Raw genomic sequence first — 19142 nt, forward strand, 5'->3', positions numbered from 1 at the left:
TCTAGTACAGTTTTTGGCACATAATAGATGTTCAGTAAAAACTTGCTGAAAGTATATTCAATAAATCCAGGTAACTTGAGAACTTCTGCTTGATCTTGTGCTATTCAAAAACTGAAAAGGCATGCTTAGACAGAACCTAAAACGTGGGAGTGCCTGGATGGTTCAGTCGGTTAAGCATCTGACTCTGGATTTTGGCTCAGGTCATGATCATTGGGTTGTGAGTTCGAGCCACACTTTGGGCTAGGTGTGGCGCCTGCTTAAGATTCTCTCCCTCTCTGAAACCATGAGAGACTCCTAACTCTGGGAAACGAACAAAGAGTTGTGTAAGGAGAGATGGGCAGGGGGGTTAGGGTAACTGGGTGATGGGCACTGAGGAGGGCACCTAATGGGATGAGCACTGGGTGTTACACTATTTTTTGGCAAATTGAACTTCAATAAAAACAAAAAACAAACAACAAAAAAAGATTCTCTCCCTCTCCTGCTGCCTTTCCCACACATTCTCTAAAAAAAAAAAAAAAAAAAAGAAAGTACATAGAAAGTGTCCCACTTGATCAGACCCACGGTCTCGTCCAGCATTCTATTTCCTACATCAGCAAAATAAGAGGAAAACTGATGTTATTCGTGTTCACAACATGCCAGGTAGTACACTAGTCGCTTTAATGTGTTTTCTCACTTAATTTTTCACAATCTCACTATGAAGTAGTCACTCTGTATTTTATAGATGAAGAAACAGAGATTAAGCAACTCAGACCTAGCTAAGTGATGTAGATAGGGTGTAAAACTAAGTTGGTTTCTAGTTCTAAAATCTATTTCTTCCATGACAACAAAATATTTCAAGTAAGACCAGAGGACATGTCCTATTATGTTCAAAAGAAGGTACACCAAACATGACTATACTTTTGAGAAGTACCAAGACTGTCCAAAGTCCTCTTAGAGTCTGAATTGAGAAGTACCAAACTGCCCAAAGTCCTCTTAGCAGAGTCTGATTTCAGTGTCCAACACTATACTTTTAAAAATAAGGAGAAGGCTGAAAAGCCAGAAGAAAAGATTGAAGCAAAAAGAAGATATAAAACTTCCATGACATGACTACCAAACTTTGGCATACAACGTAAGTGAGGAATGTTAACTGACAGTGTTGTGCCTTTAGCTATGACCATCAGCAAGGGCTAGTGGATTATATAAGATTCTGCACAACAGCATATACCAAATTGGCCTGGAAACTTTGAAGGAATCTTCTCAGTGTATGAACAAATATAGGACTGTGTCTGAACCTCCACAGTAACTGACAAAATTGAAACTTAATGTGATTCAAAGGTGTTAATTCAGCCATTGCTTATCTAGACTGATGGGGGATTTAGAAGAAAGATGCTACAAGAATAAGACCAGCTGCCTGTACGAAGTCCAGCCAGGCTATCTAGTTGGTTTCAAGTACAGGAGAAGCAAGAATGTTAGACAAATATTTAATTGAGAACACTATTGGAAAAATTTCAGTTTTATTTAAAAAGTGAATGGTTCCTGCTAAGTATGGTAATTCACTATTATCTTTGGGGTAAAAAAAAAAACAAAGGTTTTTGTTGTTGTTGTTGTTGTTTTCTAAATTAGAGGTTTTCTTTTGAAAAGTATTTATCATAGAAGGATTATGTCTCAGGATCACCAAACCCTGTGCAGGTATGTGCTCCCGTGAGTTATAAATTACTGCTCCCTTGATTTAAAGATTCCAGACATCATTAAGGGCAGGAAGTGGCTGCTTTATTTTGTTGCCTCTACATTAAATGCAATCCACAATCTTTTTCTGTTCAGGTTATTTTTGAAGCAAGGTATTTATACATTAGACCAATGAAAGAACCATAGTTATGTTTACAAGACTATCTTATCCAATAAGCATGACAAAGAAAATAAATCCTGAAAACCTTCCTAAAATTTTGCCACATAAGAAAAAAAACATACAATTTTTTTTTTTTTTTTTCCTGGAGGGGCCAGGTAGTAATTTTTCCCACACACATTTGATTGCCTATTTCCTTCTTTAGTGAAGACTGATTTTACCTCTGGGTGGCAAAAGAAAAGCAATTCCTGTCTGTATTAGAAGGAAGAAAAAAACCTGCTGTTGTCTCACTTTATCTTTCTATGTATTAAAATCCTGGGTAGGGCGGGGGGTGGGAGTGAATGGGTGACGGGCACTGGGGGTTATTCTGTATGTTAGTAAATTGAACACCAATAAAAAATAAAAAAACAAAAAACAAAAAACAAAAATAAAATAAAATAAAATAAAATAAAATCCTGGGTACACAGATAAGGATCAAGAGAAGAACAGCATTATCACTCCCAACTTGCCATGTGACTTCAGGGAACTACTTTCACCTCAGGACCATAATTAAAATGTTGGCATGAGGGAAAAAGGAAAAGAAAAAGCTAACTTCAAAGACTAAACCTTCTCCCTGGTAACATGCTATGTTTTCTTTCTTATCCATTTAAAATTTTTATTTTCCTATGTGTATTACTACACACATGATAAGACTTCAAGGCATACTAAAATATCAGTAGTAGTAGTAGAATTGCAAATAATTTTTTAAAGTAAGTTCTATGCCTAATGTGGGGCTCGAACTCATGACCCCGAGCTCAAGAGTTGAAAGTTCTACCGACTGAGCAGCCATGGGGGCCCCAAGAATTGCAAATAATTTAATTTCTTTCTTTGTGTTTTTCTGTATTTCCTAACTTTTCTAAAATAATATGCATTACTTTTGTTATTAAAAATGTTATTTAAAAAATAAAAAAATAAAAATGTTATTTAATTATTTTCTCATGCAAGCTTTTGTATCTGGTTTCATAAGTAAATGACTGATCTACAAAACTTGAAGAGTCTGGTAAACAATTTATAAAGTGCTCATCAGGGCAGCCCCGGTGGCACAGCGGTTTAGTGTTGCCTGCAGCCCAGGGTGTGATCCTGGTGACCAGGGATCGAGTCCCACGTCGGGCTCCCTGCAGGGAACCTGCTTCTCCTTCTGCCTGTGTCTCTGCCTCTCTCTCTGTGTCTCTCATGAATAAATAAATAAAATCTTTAAAAAAAAATAAAGTGCTGATAAATCCTCAATGTCCTCCAACCATTTAAAAACAGTTAAAAATAAGGGCACCTGGGTGGCTCAGTCAGTTAAGCATCTACCTTCGGCTCAGGTCATGATCCTGGGGTCCTGGGATGGAGACCAAGTTGAGCTCCCTGCTCTCAGGGAACCTGCTTCTCCCCCTTTCCTCCCCACTCATGCTCTCTCTCACTCTCTCTCAAATAAAAAAATAAAATCTTAAAAAAAAAATGAAAACAGGGGTGCCTGGGTGGTTCAGTTGGTTAAGCGTCTGCCTTCAGCTCAGGTCCTGGAATCAAGCCCCATGTCGGGCTCTCTGCTGGATAAGCTCTTGCTTCTCTCTCCCTCTGCCTGCTACTCGTCTCATTTGTGCTCTCTTCCCTCTCTGCCAAATAAATAAAATCTTTAAAAAAGAAAGGAAAAAGAAACAATAGTTTCCTAAAAGAAAAAATAGTTAATAGAAAAAATGATAAGTAATGTAAGCAATTGGTAACTTACATAAACATTGTTTTATAAGAATATAATATAAAACCTTAGTAACTTAGCAAGTGGATTTTAAAAGTGAAAGTCAGTGATTATAGACTTACTGTATCTGAGTGGAAAAGAAATAGCTCAACGTTAAGGTGTAACTTCATTCTATTTTAATGTTTTCTGATTTAAAGATGCAGGGTGAGTGAAAATATGGTTCTATCAGTGATTTAACCCCTCAGTAGATTTTTTCATCAGATAACCCGCCTCTGAAATCAGTAAAGACACACAAAGAAAATTACTATTGTCTTGCCAGTCATGATAGCAACTGGCAATATAAAATATTAAAGATTGGGCAGCCCGGGTGGCTCAGCGGTTTAGCGCCGCCTTCAGCCCAAGGCCTGATCCTGGAGACCCTGGATCAAGTCCCACATCGGGCTCCTTGCATGGAGCCTGCTTCTCCCTCTGCCTGTGTCTCTGCCTCTCTCTCTCTCTCTCTCTCTTTCATGAATAAATAAATATCTTTAAAGAAAGATATAAAAAGAAAACTTCTTAAAAAAAGAAAATATTAAATATCAAAGAATCCTAAAACTTGATCTGAACAGTAACTCTGGATTAGTGATATATACTACAAATCAACACTATCACACTTCAATCAGAATGATTTATATTTTTATTTTTTTGATTGAGTGTCCTGCATGCACCTCAGGCTTAAATCTTATTGTATTGAAATCAAGTATGACAGAATGACTAAACAAATTCAATAAACGGTTGTTTAATTGCCATCTCAGAAGAGAAAAACATCTTTGGTGCGATTTGGGAATACATGAAAGAAATAAGTGATTCAACCCCTAGGGAACTTAGATTTGGCTGAAGATATTGAAAATGATATGTAGAGATGGCAGTTAAATATATTTACACTAGACAAATTTGTCTTATGGTGGTGGCAATGGTAGGACCTTAGGGGAGAAGGCAATTTTTATCAGAGCTGGTCTCAAGATTAACTTACTTTTAATTTGTTGGTGCATTCTCAGGTATTTATATATATTTATATATATTATATATAATGTTACACTAGGCACCAAAATAAACCAGTCAGTAATGTTATTGAGTCCACACAAGCAGAATTAGACAGCTGACAGAACAATTTTGGAAGAAAGAAGACAATAATCATGTCAATTATAAAGCTAACCTCTAACAAGAGTCCTGGAATCAATATATGTTGAATTTTAAGTCTGTGAAAAAGATGCTTTTCCCTAATATTGTATTCAATGTTTCCTTTAGAATACCTGTGAAAAAATTGGCTTCATATATGTCCAGAGGGAGCAGAGGGAGAAGCAGGCTCCACGCAGGAAGTCTGACATGGGACTTGATCCCAGGACCCCAGGATCACAACCTGGGCCAAAGACAGATGCTCAACCTCTGAGCCACCCAAAATAATTTTTTTGATGAAGCATGAATAATTATTAGAGATACAAAATGTCATTGGTTTGACAATATGTTTTTGGTTTGTTTGCTTCTGGATACCAATCTAGGTTTCTTTTGACGTTGTGTGTAAGGTTTGATCTAATTAATGGGAATTTAATCTATTGATCTAAATATCCCCAATAAACTACTATTAGGAAACTACTAATTATTTTCTTCTAAAAAGTTCAATTCCTTTTATTGATTTATTTTTATTTTTTTAAATATTAATACTTTATATATTTATATATGTAAATATATGTAAGATGTATAAACACGGGGCTTGAACTCACAACCCTGAGATCAAGACCTGAGCTGAGATCAAGAGTCGGACGCTTAACCAATTGAACTGCCCAGGCACCCCTATTGAATGACCTTTATACCAGACAAAATCCCTGAGATCCCTGTTTCAAAGGCAGGAAAGGCCTCATTCCTCATCCTTATCTTCTGGTTCCTACACAGTGAAAGAGATCCTATTTCAGGTTCTGGGACATTGTGCAGGACTCAACTTGGGGAATTTAACTTAAGATAAAGGAGTCCAGCATTAATCAATTCATCAGTAGCTTCAGGATCTTAGAGAACCATTTTCATTTCGAGAGCCATTTTTAATACCCAGTTTTATAAGTCATTAGGGTCTCAAATTCTAACCTTCTCTTTAATTCACACTCTGTAATTTTTACCACATTTTCATTTGGAGACTGAGTAACTTAGGAGACAGCTGTGGCATTACAGAATGTAACCGGACTGAAACATCAAAAGACCTGGGTTCTAGTTCCAGTTCTTTCACTTAAAAACTGATTATTCTTTGGCAGGCCTTTCAACCTCTGAGACTCAGTTTTATCATATGAAGCAAGAACATCACTGCTATGGTTTTTATGAGGGTTCACTACTTAGGTGTTCACCGTGAAGTGACCGGCAAATACTAGATACTATTTGTCTTTGTACTCTATTTCTGAAAATATTACTTTTTGCAAAGAAACATGAACCAGAGCAAGAAAGACACCTAGTCCCTACTTGGAAGTGTTTCTGAGCACTCAAAGTGGGCCAACCCTATAGATTTAACTAAGGCTGGTCCTCCTTTCAGTTTAACAAGTTCTCAGCCAGTTCTCCTTATATTTTAGAGAACATCACCTGACTGAAATTTGAAGAAAGAAATTGTTACAGAATCTAAGAGTTAAAATAGGCATACTATAAGAATATTTAATAAATATTGCTGAGCCAAGATCCTCATGAAAAACACTGGATGGGCCATTTTTAATAGCTTTGAGATATGTACTGTTTGTTAAGAAAGTAAAATATTTCTGATTAGCCATAAAATTTACAACCATTTTAAAGCTTAATAGATTTACTGCTGTTTCTAAGCATAAATCATATCTATGTTATACTCGTAGATATTTTTTTCCTGAAATCATTGAATTTTCAGTAAAAGGAATCTAAGATTTAGCATACTACCTCTATAGTCACTTTCCACAATGGAACCCTAAATCTACCACATCTATTAAACTACCACTGGTTTTCAAATTCTCTTCATTCTATTTTACTATTCATTTTTTTTTAAAGGTAATCTCTACACCCAACATAGGGCTCAAACTCACAACCCTGAAATCAAGAGACACATGCTCCACCTCCAACCCAGTCAGGCGTTCCTCTATTTTACCAGAGACCTACGACTGGCCCTGCACATACTACTTACTGATATGATCAGTTCTATGTTACCATCTTTGCAATGACTTTGTGGGTTGTTCAAATACAAATACCTCAAGGAAAGTCAATACACTAAACTGTTATCAATGTTTTTGTATGTCACAAAAAGGGGATTTAGGTATTCATTAGACTTTTTAATGAGATTTATATAATTTAAAAATGAATTTGATAAGAAAAAGGAAGTGAGCAGAAGGTGGCAATGGGACTGAGGGATAGGGTTGTGCACAGACACACATACACCCACAGAGCACATTACCCTTGCTTTGCAAACCCAGTAAGAAATGTTTTGCACCGCAAATGCCCACAGAACCAGCAGGAATCGAGGTTATCTTGCTAAGCACAGAAGGAAGATACCCAGCAGTAGTGTCCAGCTCCTGGTTCTTTACTAAAGTAAACAATAAATATTACAGTCACTTAACTTATCAACAATCTATTTAAATAATACCCCCAAATGGTCTGCAACATGCAAACTAAAAAATGTAGAATACAATCCTGATTAGATCAGTTAATTGCGAGTGCTCTGTTTCTACATTCTTCTCTTTAGCAAAACATGGCAGGTTTATGTTTCAGCAAAGAACGGCTTAAATGCCTTGGGGAAAAGCTCTTAAAAAACCAACACGTATGTCTTTATACGTTAATTTAATATCAATATCTGTAATCTTATTCCTATTTTGAAAATTAATTATACTGGTGTTTCCTATGGTTGTATAATAATCAGTAGGAACATCAACCTGGTGATTTAAAAAAAATTTGGTAAAACAAATGCTTTTATATGGGCACTTGCAATAAAAGATAAATCAGATGTGGTAAGAGCTTCTTTTGTAAAAGCCATGTATAAACAGCACATAAAGATGACAAGTCAAGCAGCAATAGCCCATTCTTCAGCCAAAAAAGGAAACGAATGAAGAAAGAACAAAAATCACTAAAAAGAAAATCATTCCCTGGTCCCCCACCGAGCCCCCAAAAGCCTTATAAATAATAGTTTTGGTACACTTTCTGTAGAAAACTCAGGCCAAGTGACAGTTTGAGAAAGGACATTAGAATCACAAGCACTCAGGATGGGGATAAACTAACAACAGAGTAACCATGTGGCTAGCAAAAGATGATTTAAAAATTCTCTTTCCTCTCTAGTGTGCCATTCTCTATCTTGCAATACATTTCTCTTCATTCTAAATTTTCTCTTAGCTATATCCACCCCCGCTTTTTTTTAAAAATAAAGTTTGTATGCTATTGGTCCTAGCTAGAAATACATCCTTGTAATGCTCACTAGCTTCTCCACAAAACTTGAGTCATTTTCATGGTTCACTGCTATTCTCTGGTATAGAGAGATTACATCTGAATAAAGGAGCTTACTTAGGAGATGTTGGTCTTTATCAAATTACAGTTGGTAAAACTGCTTATTATAAGAAAATCACTCCATTACGCAGCCTCTCACAAATTCCAGCAAATGAAATTTGCCAATGACAGTTATCCTTCAAACATAGTTATAATTTCCTTAATAGTGCTGTTATTAGATTATCCCCAGAAAAGGTGACTGTAAAAGCAAACAGCTTCGAAATCAGTGCCTGATGCAAAATTTTAACTATTAGGTAATAGAAAATTTTGCCTTAACACTGCACTCACCAGCAAGGACTCCACAGCTCAAATGAGTGTTCTCAAACCTGAATAGAGCTATAGAAGTCAAAGTTTTCAGCAAATATTAAAAGTTATACTAAACATGTCTAGAAGACCAGAAGTCTTTGGTTGGTCAATTTTGTTTCAAGATACTAAGAAGGGCTGAGATAGAGAAATGAAGATGGAAAGGAAGGAATTATAACCAGTACAAAAACTATGATCATTTAGTAGGGAACACAAGTATATTTGGCAGGATTTCTCAGAAGTTCCAATTCCAAAAATGATTAAAGACATAATAAGTACTTAAAAAAAGATTATGCCCCAATTTAATATCTAGAAAATAACATCTTGATTCCACAAAACTAAGTACAACAGGAAACTATTATTAGATATTAAGTAGCTATGTCTTCTCTTCCTGAAAAATCCTATATTTAAAATGGCTTTCCATGTTAACATTTTCAAGAAGTTCCTAAAAAGAACATGGCTTTGAAGAAACTCTTCAAAATTTTTATACTACTCAGACATGGCCACAAAGTACATACTTTGAACTAATAAACAAACCACTTCAAAATGTTGAGTGTTGGTTTTAAGTAGTTACCTGGGTAATACAATAGAATCTAGAACTCTGAGAGTAACATTAGAGATAAGGTTTACCCAAGGTAAAGTGAAAGATAAAGTGGTATATACCTTCCGTTAATTCCACATTACAGGAGCACGCTCTCCTCACACCCACATATCCACACCCACTCCATTCTTCACTCTTCACTATTATCACGGTGGCAATACTGGATGGTTAATAACCACTAATTTGTAAAGTGCTTTTCAAAAAAACAAATGACAAACTCAGCATATTAAAAATGCTTCTAACAGATGCAACAATTACTGTTGTTGTAGTGACTGATTAAGATGGTTAGAAAAAAGTTATTTTTAAAACTTGGTATAAATAAGTCAAATGAGTTCCAAGTTGATTTTAAAACATTAATATTCTTCTAAGAACTGATTACATGTCAAGGGTATCTCTGCTTTAGGACTGAGCAAAAGACAATTACTGGGACACAGAGAAGAATGAAAATGTGGAAAAATAAGGGAACTCTTCTAGAAACTCTGGCTGTCATTATTTCTTACTGATCCTCTGAAGCAGAGGTTTCTTTTCGTTTTTTTTGTTTGTTTGTTTGTTTTGTTTTGTTTTGTTTTGTAATGAGTATGTACCACATTGCTGGCTCCTATTTCCTTAATGACTACTATCAACCAGAATCAGATTTTCAATAAGATTTATTCGTGATAAATTTACATATTAACAGCAAATAACGTGAGAAAAATATCAAAGAAAACGTTCCAAAAGAGAAGTTCTTAGCAGATTTCTTCAGGCTTAAATATCTTGCTGAACTGCTAAGGGATAAACAATTTATTCAGCCTAGTATCGGAGCTAAAGCATCTTGGACCAGGGAAAGGAAAGGAACATAAGTTTATGGATTTATTAGAAAGCACCTCCCAAAGCTAAACACAGACCAAGGACTCCTTCAGAACACAATCATGTCCATGTCAACTAGGAAGCAAAGACACTTCTGAAAGAATATAAATTTATTTTATTCTGACTTATTGGTAAATACTGCCCCAATAGGCCCTGAATTGGAGGAATTCCTCTTAGGGAAATCTCTTTATTTACAAAGAAGAACCCTTCTAAAATGTTTTCCTTAGATTCCCAACCTTAAATTTATACAATTGCTTGAAAGAGTAAGGTATACTAAAGCTTCCGAGTGAAAAATCATTTCACTTTCTTTACCATGTTTGTTAGATATCTCTAAAACCTGTCTAAAGAAAAGGGGAACTGGAGAATTGTTTCTTTATTCCTTAGGGGGAAATGGAGGCAGACCCTTGAAAACCAACCAAAGGGCCTCACTGAATTCATCACCAAATATGTTAAAAGCACAGTTAACATTGAACAATCTGGAAAACTGACAAAGGCAGGGGTGTTGTGGTGATTACAGGTATGTTAGATTACAGTTCTGGTGCACCCCAACTGCTAAATAAATAGAAATAAATGCCTTGTGTTTTGTTTTCCGTTTCTAGTCATAAACAAGACCAAAAATACTTCAACACTGAATAAAGATGCTAAGGTCACATCTACAGCTTTTCAAACAATACAAAGGCAGAAAGGGTAAATTAACCAGTTCTCTGGTTCTCTAGACCTATATCAGGGGTCAGCAAACTATAGCCAACAGTCCAAATCCAGCCCTCTCCTTGTTTTTGTATTGCTATGAGCTAAGAATGGTTTTACATTTTTAAATGGTTTGGGAAACATAGAATGATATTTAGTGACACATATAAATTATATGAAATTCAAATTTCAGTGTCCATAAATAAAGTGTGATTGGAATACGTTCATGTTCATTTGTTTGTTTATTGTCTATGCTGCTTTCACTATATAAAGGCAAAGTTGAGTGGTTATGACTGTGACCATATGGCCTGCAAAGCCTAAAATATTATCTGGACCTTTATAGAAAAAGTTTCCTAACTCCTGGTCTGTCTGATATACCAAAATCTTGATATCATAAGAGTTTGATACATTTGGTGTCTTTATACCATATGAAACACAAGAAAAAAATGATCAAACTCTTCTCTGCAATGTATTTTAGGTAAGTACAAATTGTCAAATATCAGGTTCCCTTTATGGTATCAGAATAAAATAATTCATCCAAAATGAATTTATACATACAAACAAGCACCCAGTCTCAATAATATCTTCTATATGGAAAATAGTTGATTGTTACCTTTAGTAAATGGATAAGAGCTTTTAACTGATTCAAATTATAAGACATTAATAAGAGAGACTAACATCTACCATAGTAAATTCTTTAAATAAACCACGGACCACATTACAGGATTAATAATAGAGATAGTGGCTTCTGGGCCATATATGGGCTTTTTGGGCTACTTGCAAATACTGATTAGGCATATAGTGATTAATTTGGCACAAATTTGTGTCCCAACAATACGAGAGATTCTATATGAAAAGTTAGTTTATCCATTACCATCTGTGACTGATCATTTCATCCAATTTAACAAATTTTAATTATCTGTTATATATCTGAGATACAAAGGTGATAGACTGGCAAACAAAGATGAATAAAACAAAGCCCCTCACCTTTGAGAATCTCATACTTTTGAGGAGACAGGTACAAGCTAAAAGAGATGGATTAACAACATTTCAAATCTTTAAAACCACTTTTGCTGGTGGGGATCTAAGCCATAATCAGAATGTTAAACAGAAAGTAAGCTTCCATAAGTTTATCATATCACAATGATATAAATTAAATCACATGAGGGTGCTAAAGTATGTAAAGATTACTCAGTCAGAGAAGGCAAGCAAACTTAGAATGCAGGCTCTTGGCGGTATGCTTCTTCAAAATAGAATAGTGAGTCTGTCTTGTCAACAGATTCTGGGCTACAAGAAGTTTCCAAAGCTACAAAACTATCCCACCTCCACTCTTTTATCTAAAAAAAAAAAAAAAAAAAACCCACTTGCCTGTGTCATTTATGAAGAGGCTTGAGGATTTCCAGGAATTTCAAAATGTTCTTTTTTTAAGAGAGAGGGCAAGCCAATGGGTAAAAACATAAGATGAATAAATCATTGGCAAGCAACCTATGGGCAACAGAGCCAGAAAGAAAAAGAGCTGATAAAACAAAGACAGCTAGAAAAAGAAAGAAGAAATCAGGATAACATGCTAGGAGGAAGACTAGGGCAGATCTGGATATCAGATGGTATGTTATCTGAGGGTAAGAATTATGACTAATGTAATATGAGAGTTACATTTAACTATGTGAAGAGCTTATAATATAGAAGACAGAAAATTCTTCAGAAGGCCTCCATTCAGGAACAAGAAATGAAAACTATAGGGAAACAGATTTTGAGTTAATATAAGAATGATTTATAGGCAAAAATCAGAGCTGTCCAAAGATGTAGTAGGCTGTATCTTGGGAGGCCAGAGACCTATAAATGTCCTATAAATGGTTTTAAATCACAAAATGATACTGTATAGAGAAGTTAAGCGAAGTGAAGAAGAGTTGGATTGGGGGCTTACCCAACCCTAAAATGCTGATAATGCTACCTTTTTTTTTTTTTTTTTTTTGATAATGCTACCTTTTTGCATCTCTGCAATACATTGCCCTAATGGGCAATGAATGAATGCATAGTAGTAAACATGGTTTCCCCTTCATTCTTATTCTCTGTGTTTTATTGAGATGGGATCCTGTCCATATGAAGACTCTTCTTTAAGGAGACAATAGAAGAGAAAATGAGAGACTAAACTGTACTGTTTAATGATCTGGGGTGGAGGGACCTGAAGAGATCATTGGAACACATGTTTCTCCTGCCCTCTAATCTTTGAAATGTTGGATATATTCTATTATTTACTGCAAACAGGATTCTGACTATGATAAACGGGAAAGCTACCCTCTAAGATATCAATCACAAAAGATTAGAAATGCATTCCTAAAGCATACACTTCCTTAATAATCTGTCACCCACATATTTAGTTAGGCTATGATTGAAGTTATTTAGCTTTTAGCCTATATTTCTGATCTGTGGGAATAATAAACTACTTTTTTCTTCTTTTTGTCTTTCAAGTTCTAGTAGAAGAATTCCATTTATGAAGTAAAATATTCCTTGAATTTGTAATTGTTGATAACAGTCACCTCTGATTTCTTTCTGGTCTAACCTTACATGGTTTCCTTGCTCTAACAGCCATACCTTCTTCTTAAGTGTTGCCGGTGCCCAATCCCGGGTCCACACCAGTGTTTGTTTGTATCATGCTCTGCTGCAGTAAAGAAGGAGATCCTAAGGCATGAGGGGTAACAGAAACAGAAATGAGAGCAGACTCATTGATCTACTATCCACTACAATGTGGAGGAGGCCGATACAGTTATCCCACATGCCATGCATAATGGAGAATAAGAACAAGGATTCGTCTCCATTTCTAGTACCAAAATTACAAACAACAGAGTTAGTTTAAGTGCAATGAAAACAAGCAAAATTTCTTTCTCAGTGTGGTAGAGAATGCTGTAAAGAAGTTTGGGATTTTATAATTTCTGTGAAGAATACAAGGGAAGGAAATTATAGAGAAGTTCTATATATCTTCACTATACTCAATACTCTTGGCAAAAAAATCGCAACAAAATCGGCAACAATGAGAAAGTGTCTCATATTATTTTTTAATTTTCTGTCTTCCTTTTGTTAATATGTGATCATTAGGTAGAGCCCAAGTATAAATTTTGCTTGCTAATGCCTTCTAAAAAAGTAACCAAACCTCTAATGCCTAGTATATTCTCCATGCCTATCTGTAGGAAATATGACGAAAGTAACTTAGGAATGTAGGAGACAGTAAACTGGCTTATATCCACAGAAAATTCAGAGAAAAATTTACAACATTTACTAGAAAGAAATGTACTAGGAACTTGGATGACAAGTGGAAATCTAAACCACAGAAAATCCCCAGTCTAATGTTACTCAACAGTCAGTATCTTCCTCTTTCAAAACTTGTATCAGAGATGTAAACAAGTTGTAAACCTGACCCATGTGAACTGAATCTCCTTCATATTCTGTTAGCATAAGGAAATGGCTAAGATAGGTCTGAAAGATTGATGCTGGGTTTATTTTCAAGCTTGGTCCACTGGAAGACTACCAAAAGGATAAGATGAGTTTTAAGAGTATGATGAATTTGGAAAGACATTTTGACCTTCAGTAGTTTTAAGTGCCTGGTCAAATACCAGTAACAAGTAGATGCAAATCAATACAACTATTTCACAGCTTGCTTTCATATGAAAAATTCCAAGAAATTAATGTCTGTTTTTAAGTGTTTGTCTTCCCAGTCCCCAAAAGACCAAGAAACGAACAACCAAAGCTTCTGATTCCTGGAATACCTTATAGATTTATTCTCATGAGGTAGGTTTGTCTCTATGTTCCTAGGTGAAAATCTGGGCACCAAGTAGTTAAGTGAACTTCTTAGAGTCACCCTAGAAATGATTAATAGCAAAACCAAGGCAAAAAAAACCCCAAGACTTTTTACTGGTCTGTATTGATACCTTTAGTCGAAATTGTTTTTTTACTTATCCACTGGCCATTCAGAAGCTGAACCAGGATAAAACCAACACACAGTTATTTGGATCTGTCTCTGGTGTTCAGAATGGAATGAGATGTGAGAAGAAAACTAAGACAATTTACAGCTTTGTTACAAATATCAGCAGTATTAATGTTAGTTAATACAAAGCTATAATGTCTACTATTTTTCCTCTGATAGTTGTGATGGGTATATCTTTTGAACCTGCGCTGATCAGATTAACCCAATACAAAGACTTGGCCCTTCTGCTCTCAACCATTCTTACCCTAAATAAAACAAAGGGCCTCTTCTTTAACTTACATCAGTAAGGATCTCTGAGGATTCCTGCTCTACTTCCAAAAACTGAAAAATATTATTGGCTTATTGTAGACTTTTAACGGACTCAGAATAACTCTAATACAAAGCAGAACAAAATCTAAGGTGAAATTTACAATAATTAATAAAAAGCTGTTACCAGGATGAAAACTGGAAATATAATCATAAACAGTTATAAAAGTATCAATAAAATTCTGATTATTTCCTTTTCAGTTCCTTGAAAAAATTTTAAAACCCTAAACAATATTATAGTTTTGTTATTCCATAAGGAAAGCTCTTGCATTTCTATTTCAAAGATAAAGGGGAGTACTTATGATGATCACTCTCTGTATCAGAGGACAGCTTTGCAACGTGTCAGGCTGATTGAGGTCTCTCTCTTCTTATTATGAGTAAATCAAGAAATACGCTTAGTTACAAAATATTTGTTATAAACAGACATAGCCTGAGACATGAAAGATACACACCCATAACAGATTTTAAAATTTAACCCACTCCTTACTTTTTTTCCCATTTTGGGGGAAAGCCTATAATGACAGAATAGCAGTTTTCAGGAAATACCAGATAATTATTTCTACATGTCTCCAGAGAAAAATAGAATAGTGGTGGGCGTTGAAGGACAAAAGATTCTTGGCATTAGTGTTCTCTCTCTCTCTCTTTTTTTCTTTTTTTTGCTGTAAGAAGCCATCATCTTAAAAAAAAAAGTCTTAAAGTTTCATCAACTAAAAAGTGTTGAGAAGTAAAACAGAGTGCAAAAATCTGTTTGATAACCTCATGGACTCAGATTTCAAAACAAATATTTGAGACAACATTAACCAAATCATCCATATTGGTACATTCAAGTGCCACAGAAAGTAAGCTACATGCAAGATGTGATTAATACCGAGGTAAATAATAACAGGTTAGGCATCTGAGTTGTGTTGTGAAGACAGAGCACACTCATATGTACTTCAGGGAAGCCTTAAAAATCAACATGCAAACACAGGGACACATACTTGTCACAACAGAACTTTAGGTCAACAAGGCTATCAATGAAAAACAATTGATTTCAACACAAATGTAAGAATAAACAGGTATGAAGTCAATCAGGAAAACAGAATATATCGATATATATTTTAAGCTTATGATAATGGCTAAATATTGCTTCTAGCAATATAATTACTTAAGTCATAAAGAAGTAACACAGTATTACTTCAGAGAAGGGTATATTTATGTACAGATCTTAAATTAATTTGTATTTCAGGACTTTTAAAGATGGGTACAGTGGTCTGGGAATTCAGCCCTGGCTAGAGACTAAGGGGGCACCAGCACCATTTTCCTTAAACCAACAACATTCTACTTATGAAAAGTTGGAGTTTAACCTTTGCAGGTCCCCTTCTATACACCAGGCAGGATAAAGGTGTTTTTCCATGTACATCTCAGAAATACACATAAGAAGGCCACAGAAGTCAAAAGCCCTTTTCCAAAAAAGGCCTTTGTATATATACTAATTTGATATCTCAAGAAAAGGAGTGTTTATGGATTCATAGATTAAAATGTAACATTTTAAGGCTTTTGAAAAATTAGCAAGTTGAATTTTTTTTTCTTAAACTACAGAGCCTATACCACACAAATGACTATAGATTACGAAATATTTCATCAAATGTTTTCTACAGAGTATCCTGCTTTGTATGTTAAAACTGGAGAGAAGGACACAACAAGAGTAAACAATAAGAACATGCAGGATAAAAAGAGTTAAAGCTTTTGGGGAAAGTACTAACTGTCGTACACTTAAATCTGATTTGCCTCAACTTGCTAAATGTCAGTGAGGAAAGCTGGCTTGGGCAATCCATCCCTACTCCTTTGTACCCCACAATACATATTCTACAAAGAGTAACATTTTATTGACAGAAAAATGAACACAAAGAGCTCCCCTAGGACAGTGAACTATCAAGATCAGAGGGTATCATACAGGAGATAACACAGCAGAAGTAAATGACAAAAGTTCAATGGTTTTAATCTTGACATTTCAGATGAGCACCCTGTTTTCCAATCACAGAAAGACCAACCACCAAACAGCCAACACAAGAATCACGAGAAAAGACATCATAAAAGGAATACGAGGAGATGGAAAAGTACTAGAGTAGAGGTGGCACTTTTTGAGAGACTTGTGATCCTCGGGGATTGGAATAGAAACCTTGGGAGGAATTTCTTCATTGTCTTGCTGGGGCAAGGCTCTCTCAGCAGATCTCTCTTTCCTTTTAATTTTCTCTTCATCCTGCACTAACAGAGCACGTTCCTGTGTCTGCTTTCATGGTAGAAGATCAAGAAAGACAGAGAAAGATGAACAAAATGACAGATGGAAAAATGCTCAAAAATGATACTTGGGGATGTGCAAAGGATTTGGGAAGATCTTTTTGGACACTTTTTTTTTTTTTTTTGGACACTCTTTATCTTACTTTACTTTGGCAATTTATCCCAGCGAAGTTTCTATAACACAGTAGGGTATTCAATAGATAATTTTTTGAGTGAATGAACATTAGAAGTCCTGAAAGTTCAAGAAATTACTTGACTTCCTTAGTTATAGTATTTGTTCTTCCTTCAAGGAGACTCACAGATTAATTTTAGGTCATTTTTCATTGTTTTAGTGCTGCCAATTTTTCTTAGATCACTTGGGCAAAACCAATAATGAAGCATTCTTCTCACCATCAGAAAAGTTATTTTATTACAAATAGAAGGCAGAATATAAAACATTATCCTCATATCCTTTCACATAGACTTAAAAAACTTCAACAGTTCATTCAGTACGGCAATTAGCTTTTGCTCAAGGGAATAAAAATCTTGATCCCATACATTTTAAAGTTTGCAAAAGAAAAACAAGAGTATAAAAGTTTATATGTGCCTCCAAGGTCTATCAAAAACAAAGCCCACCCCCATCTCAACAACTGTAAACTCCCTCCCTCTTGCAGAATCATGATTAAAAATAATAGCAGTTAACAACCATCATGAAGGCTTATATATCACATTAAAGCAAGTACTTTTAACACTTTTAAGTGTTCCCCCTCCCCCAATTTCCATGCTCTGCCATTTAGTCAGGACAGATGTTATCTATGAAAGGAAAAACTTGGCTCTAAGTTCTCTCAGTTGGGCCAGCCTTCTCTGGTCAGTTTGGTATTTCAATACAGGTTCTTTGCACACCCCTAAGTGATATGTATCAGGGAGAAAGTAGCTGGGGGACTGGTCAGCAAAAAAGAAAAAAGGAAAAGAAAGGATGCAAAATTATAATGATTTTTAAAAGAATATAAAGAGGGAGAAGAAAGACAACATAAAAAGAATAGGGTACAATTAAATTCATTTTCTCTCTGAATACATATTTACATCTTCATGCAGCTTTTCAACCAGCCATGCGCCGAAATAAGCAAATTGAAAGCTGCAAAAGCTGCAGCAGTGGAAATGTTATGTGTTAGGTCAAAAGGCAGTGGGGTGTGAATTTACTAGTAGAGCCAAAAGAAAAAAAAATTACACAGCAGCTGCTGTTCAGTTCTGGGGGATTATCTGCTTAGTGCCATGACAGGAGCAAATTTAGATTGAGAAGCACAAGTCATAATGGCAGCTTTACCTCTGGCCCACCAACCTTTCTTTCCGAGGGAAGGACAGAGGTTTTCTTCACCTGGTCATACACAAATTATATAAAATTCAGTAGCCTTGCAATACAACAACAATGCTGCCAAAGACGGAAGAGGTATCCCCAGGGAACAGAAATATTGCCCTAATTATTAAAGAAAAAGTAAGATATGCCAGAAAGTGGAGTTATCCTATATAAATGGTTATCAGAGTATAGTTCTTATTCATTCTGTTATTCACTTAGAGGAGTAATATACATAAGCATAGAGCTAAAGTAGCTCAAATATTCCCCACTAATCTAATTTATAAAAAGTCCTTTCTTCAAAGTCTACAGGATGACATACCCATTTCCAACCAGCCTTGAGATGATTTTTGGAAGGTTTCTATTAAGATATAAGATATTTTTCTGGAAATGGAGACTGACTCAAATTTACCAAACTTCATCCAAGAGAGTATTAAGTTACTTTTTCAAAGTAATAGAGCACCTTTTATTACTTCCACAGAGTCAAAAAGAAAACTTCTAGAAAATATGCAGTTACGGTTTACAGAGAGGGTTAACCAGGCAAGACAGCAACAAGGCATTTCTCCTGGAGTTTAGATTTACAGAAAGCAAAGTCACTGTCTCAGTTTAGGGTATATTATCTATATTTAGAATACAAAAGTGATGTCCATTTACCTCAGGGAATGGAGGCTGACAGGACAGTGAATAAGATTGCATCCTATTACCTGTGGTAACTAGCAAAAATGAACTATTGGGGCTTAATCAAGATAAAAAAGCTTCTGTACA

General features: G+C 35.4%; 1 protein-coding gene across 39 annotated transcripts in view; it reads right to left on the reverse strand.

The window, feature by feature from the left end:
* The window catches only part of EPB41 (erythrocyte membrane protein band 4.1), a 197835-nt gene that overhangs the window by 19568 nt on the left and 159125 nt on the right, over nucleotides 1-19142 (reverse strand). For 11 of the 39 annotated variants that reach the window (XR_013380437.1, XR_013380434.1, XM_077898847.1 and 8 more), the window contains one exon: nucleotides 18351-18401. The exons of 7 other annotated variants lie outside the window; for them this stretch is intronic. Coding sequence is in view for 23 of the 32 variants with exons in the window: in XM_077898847.1 (XP_077754973.1) it covers nucleotides 18351-18401 (51 nt within the window). In the remaining 9 variants the exon portion in view is untranslated. Of the gene's footprint in view, nucleotides 1-9578; nucleotides 11968-13074; nucleotides 13162-13191; nucleotides 17037-17429; nucleotides 17969-18350; nucleotides 18402-19142 lie in introns of those variants that run through there. 21 more of the 39 variants (XR_013380444.1, XR_013380441.1, XR_013380443.1 and 18 more) reach the window with 15 other exon arrangements.

Source organism: Canis aureus, chromosome 5 (assembly GCF_053574225.1).
Source record: "Canis aureus isolate CA01 chromosome 5, VMU_Caureus_v.1.0, whole genome shotgun sequence".
In the NCBI taxonomy this organism is placed as follows: domain Eukaryota; kingdom Metazoa; phylum Chordata; class Mammalia; order Carnivora; family Canidae; genus Canis; species Canis aureus.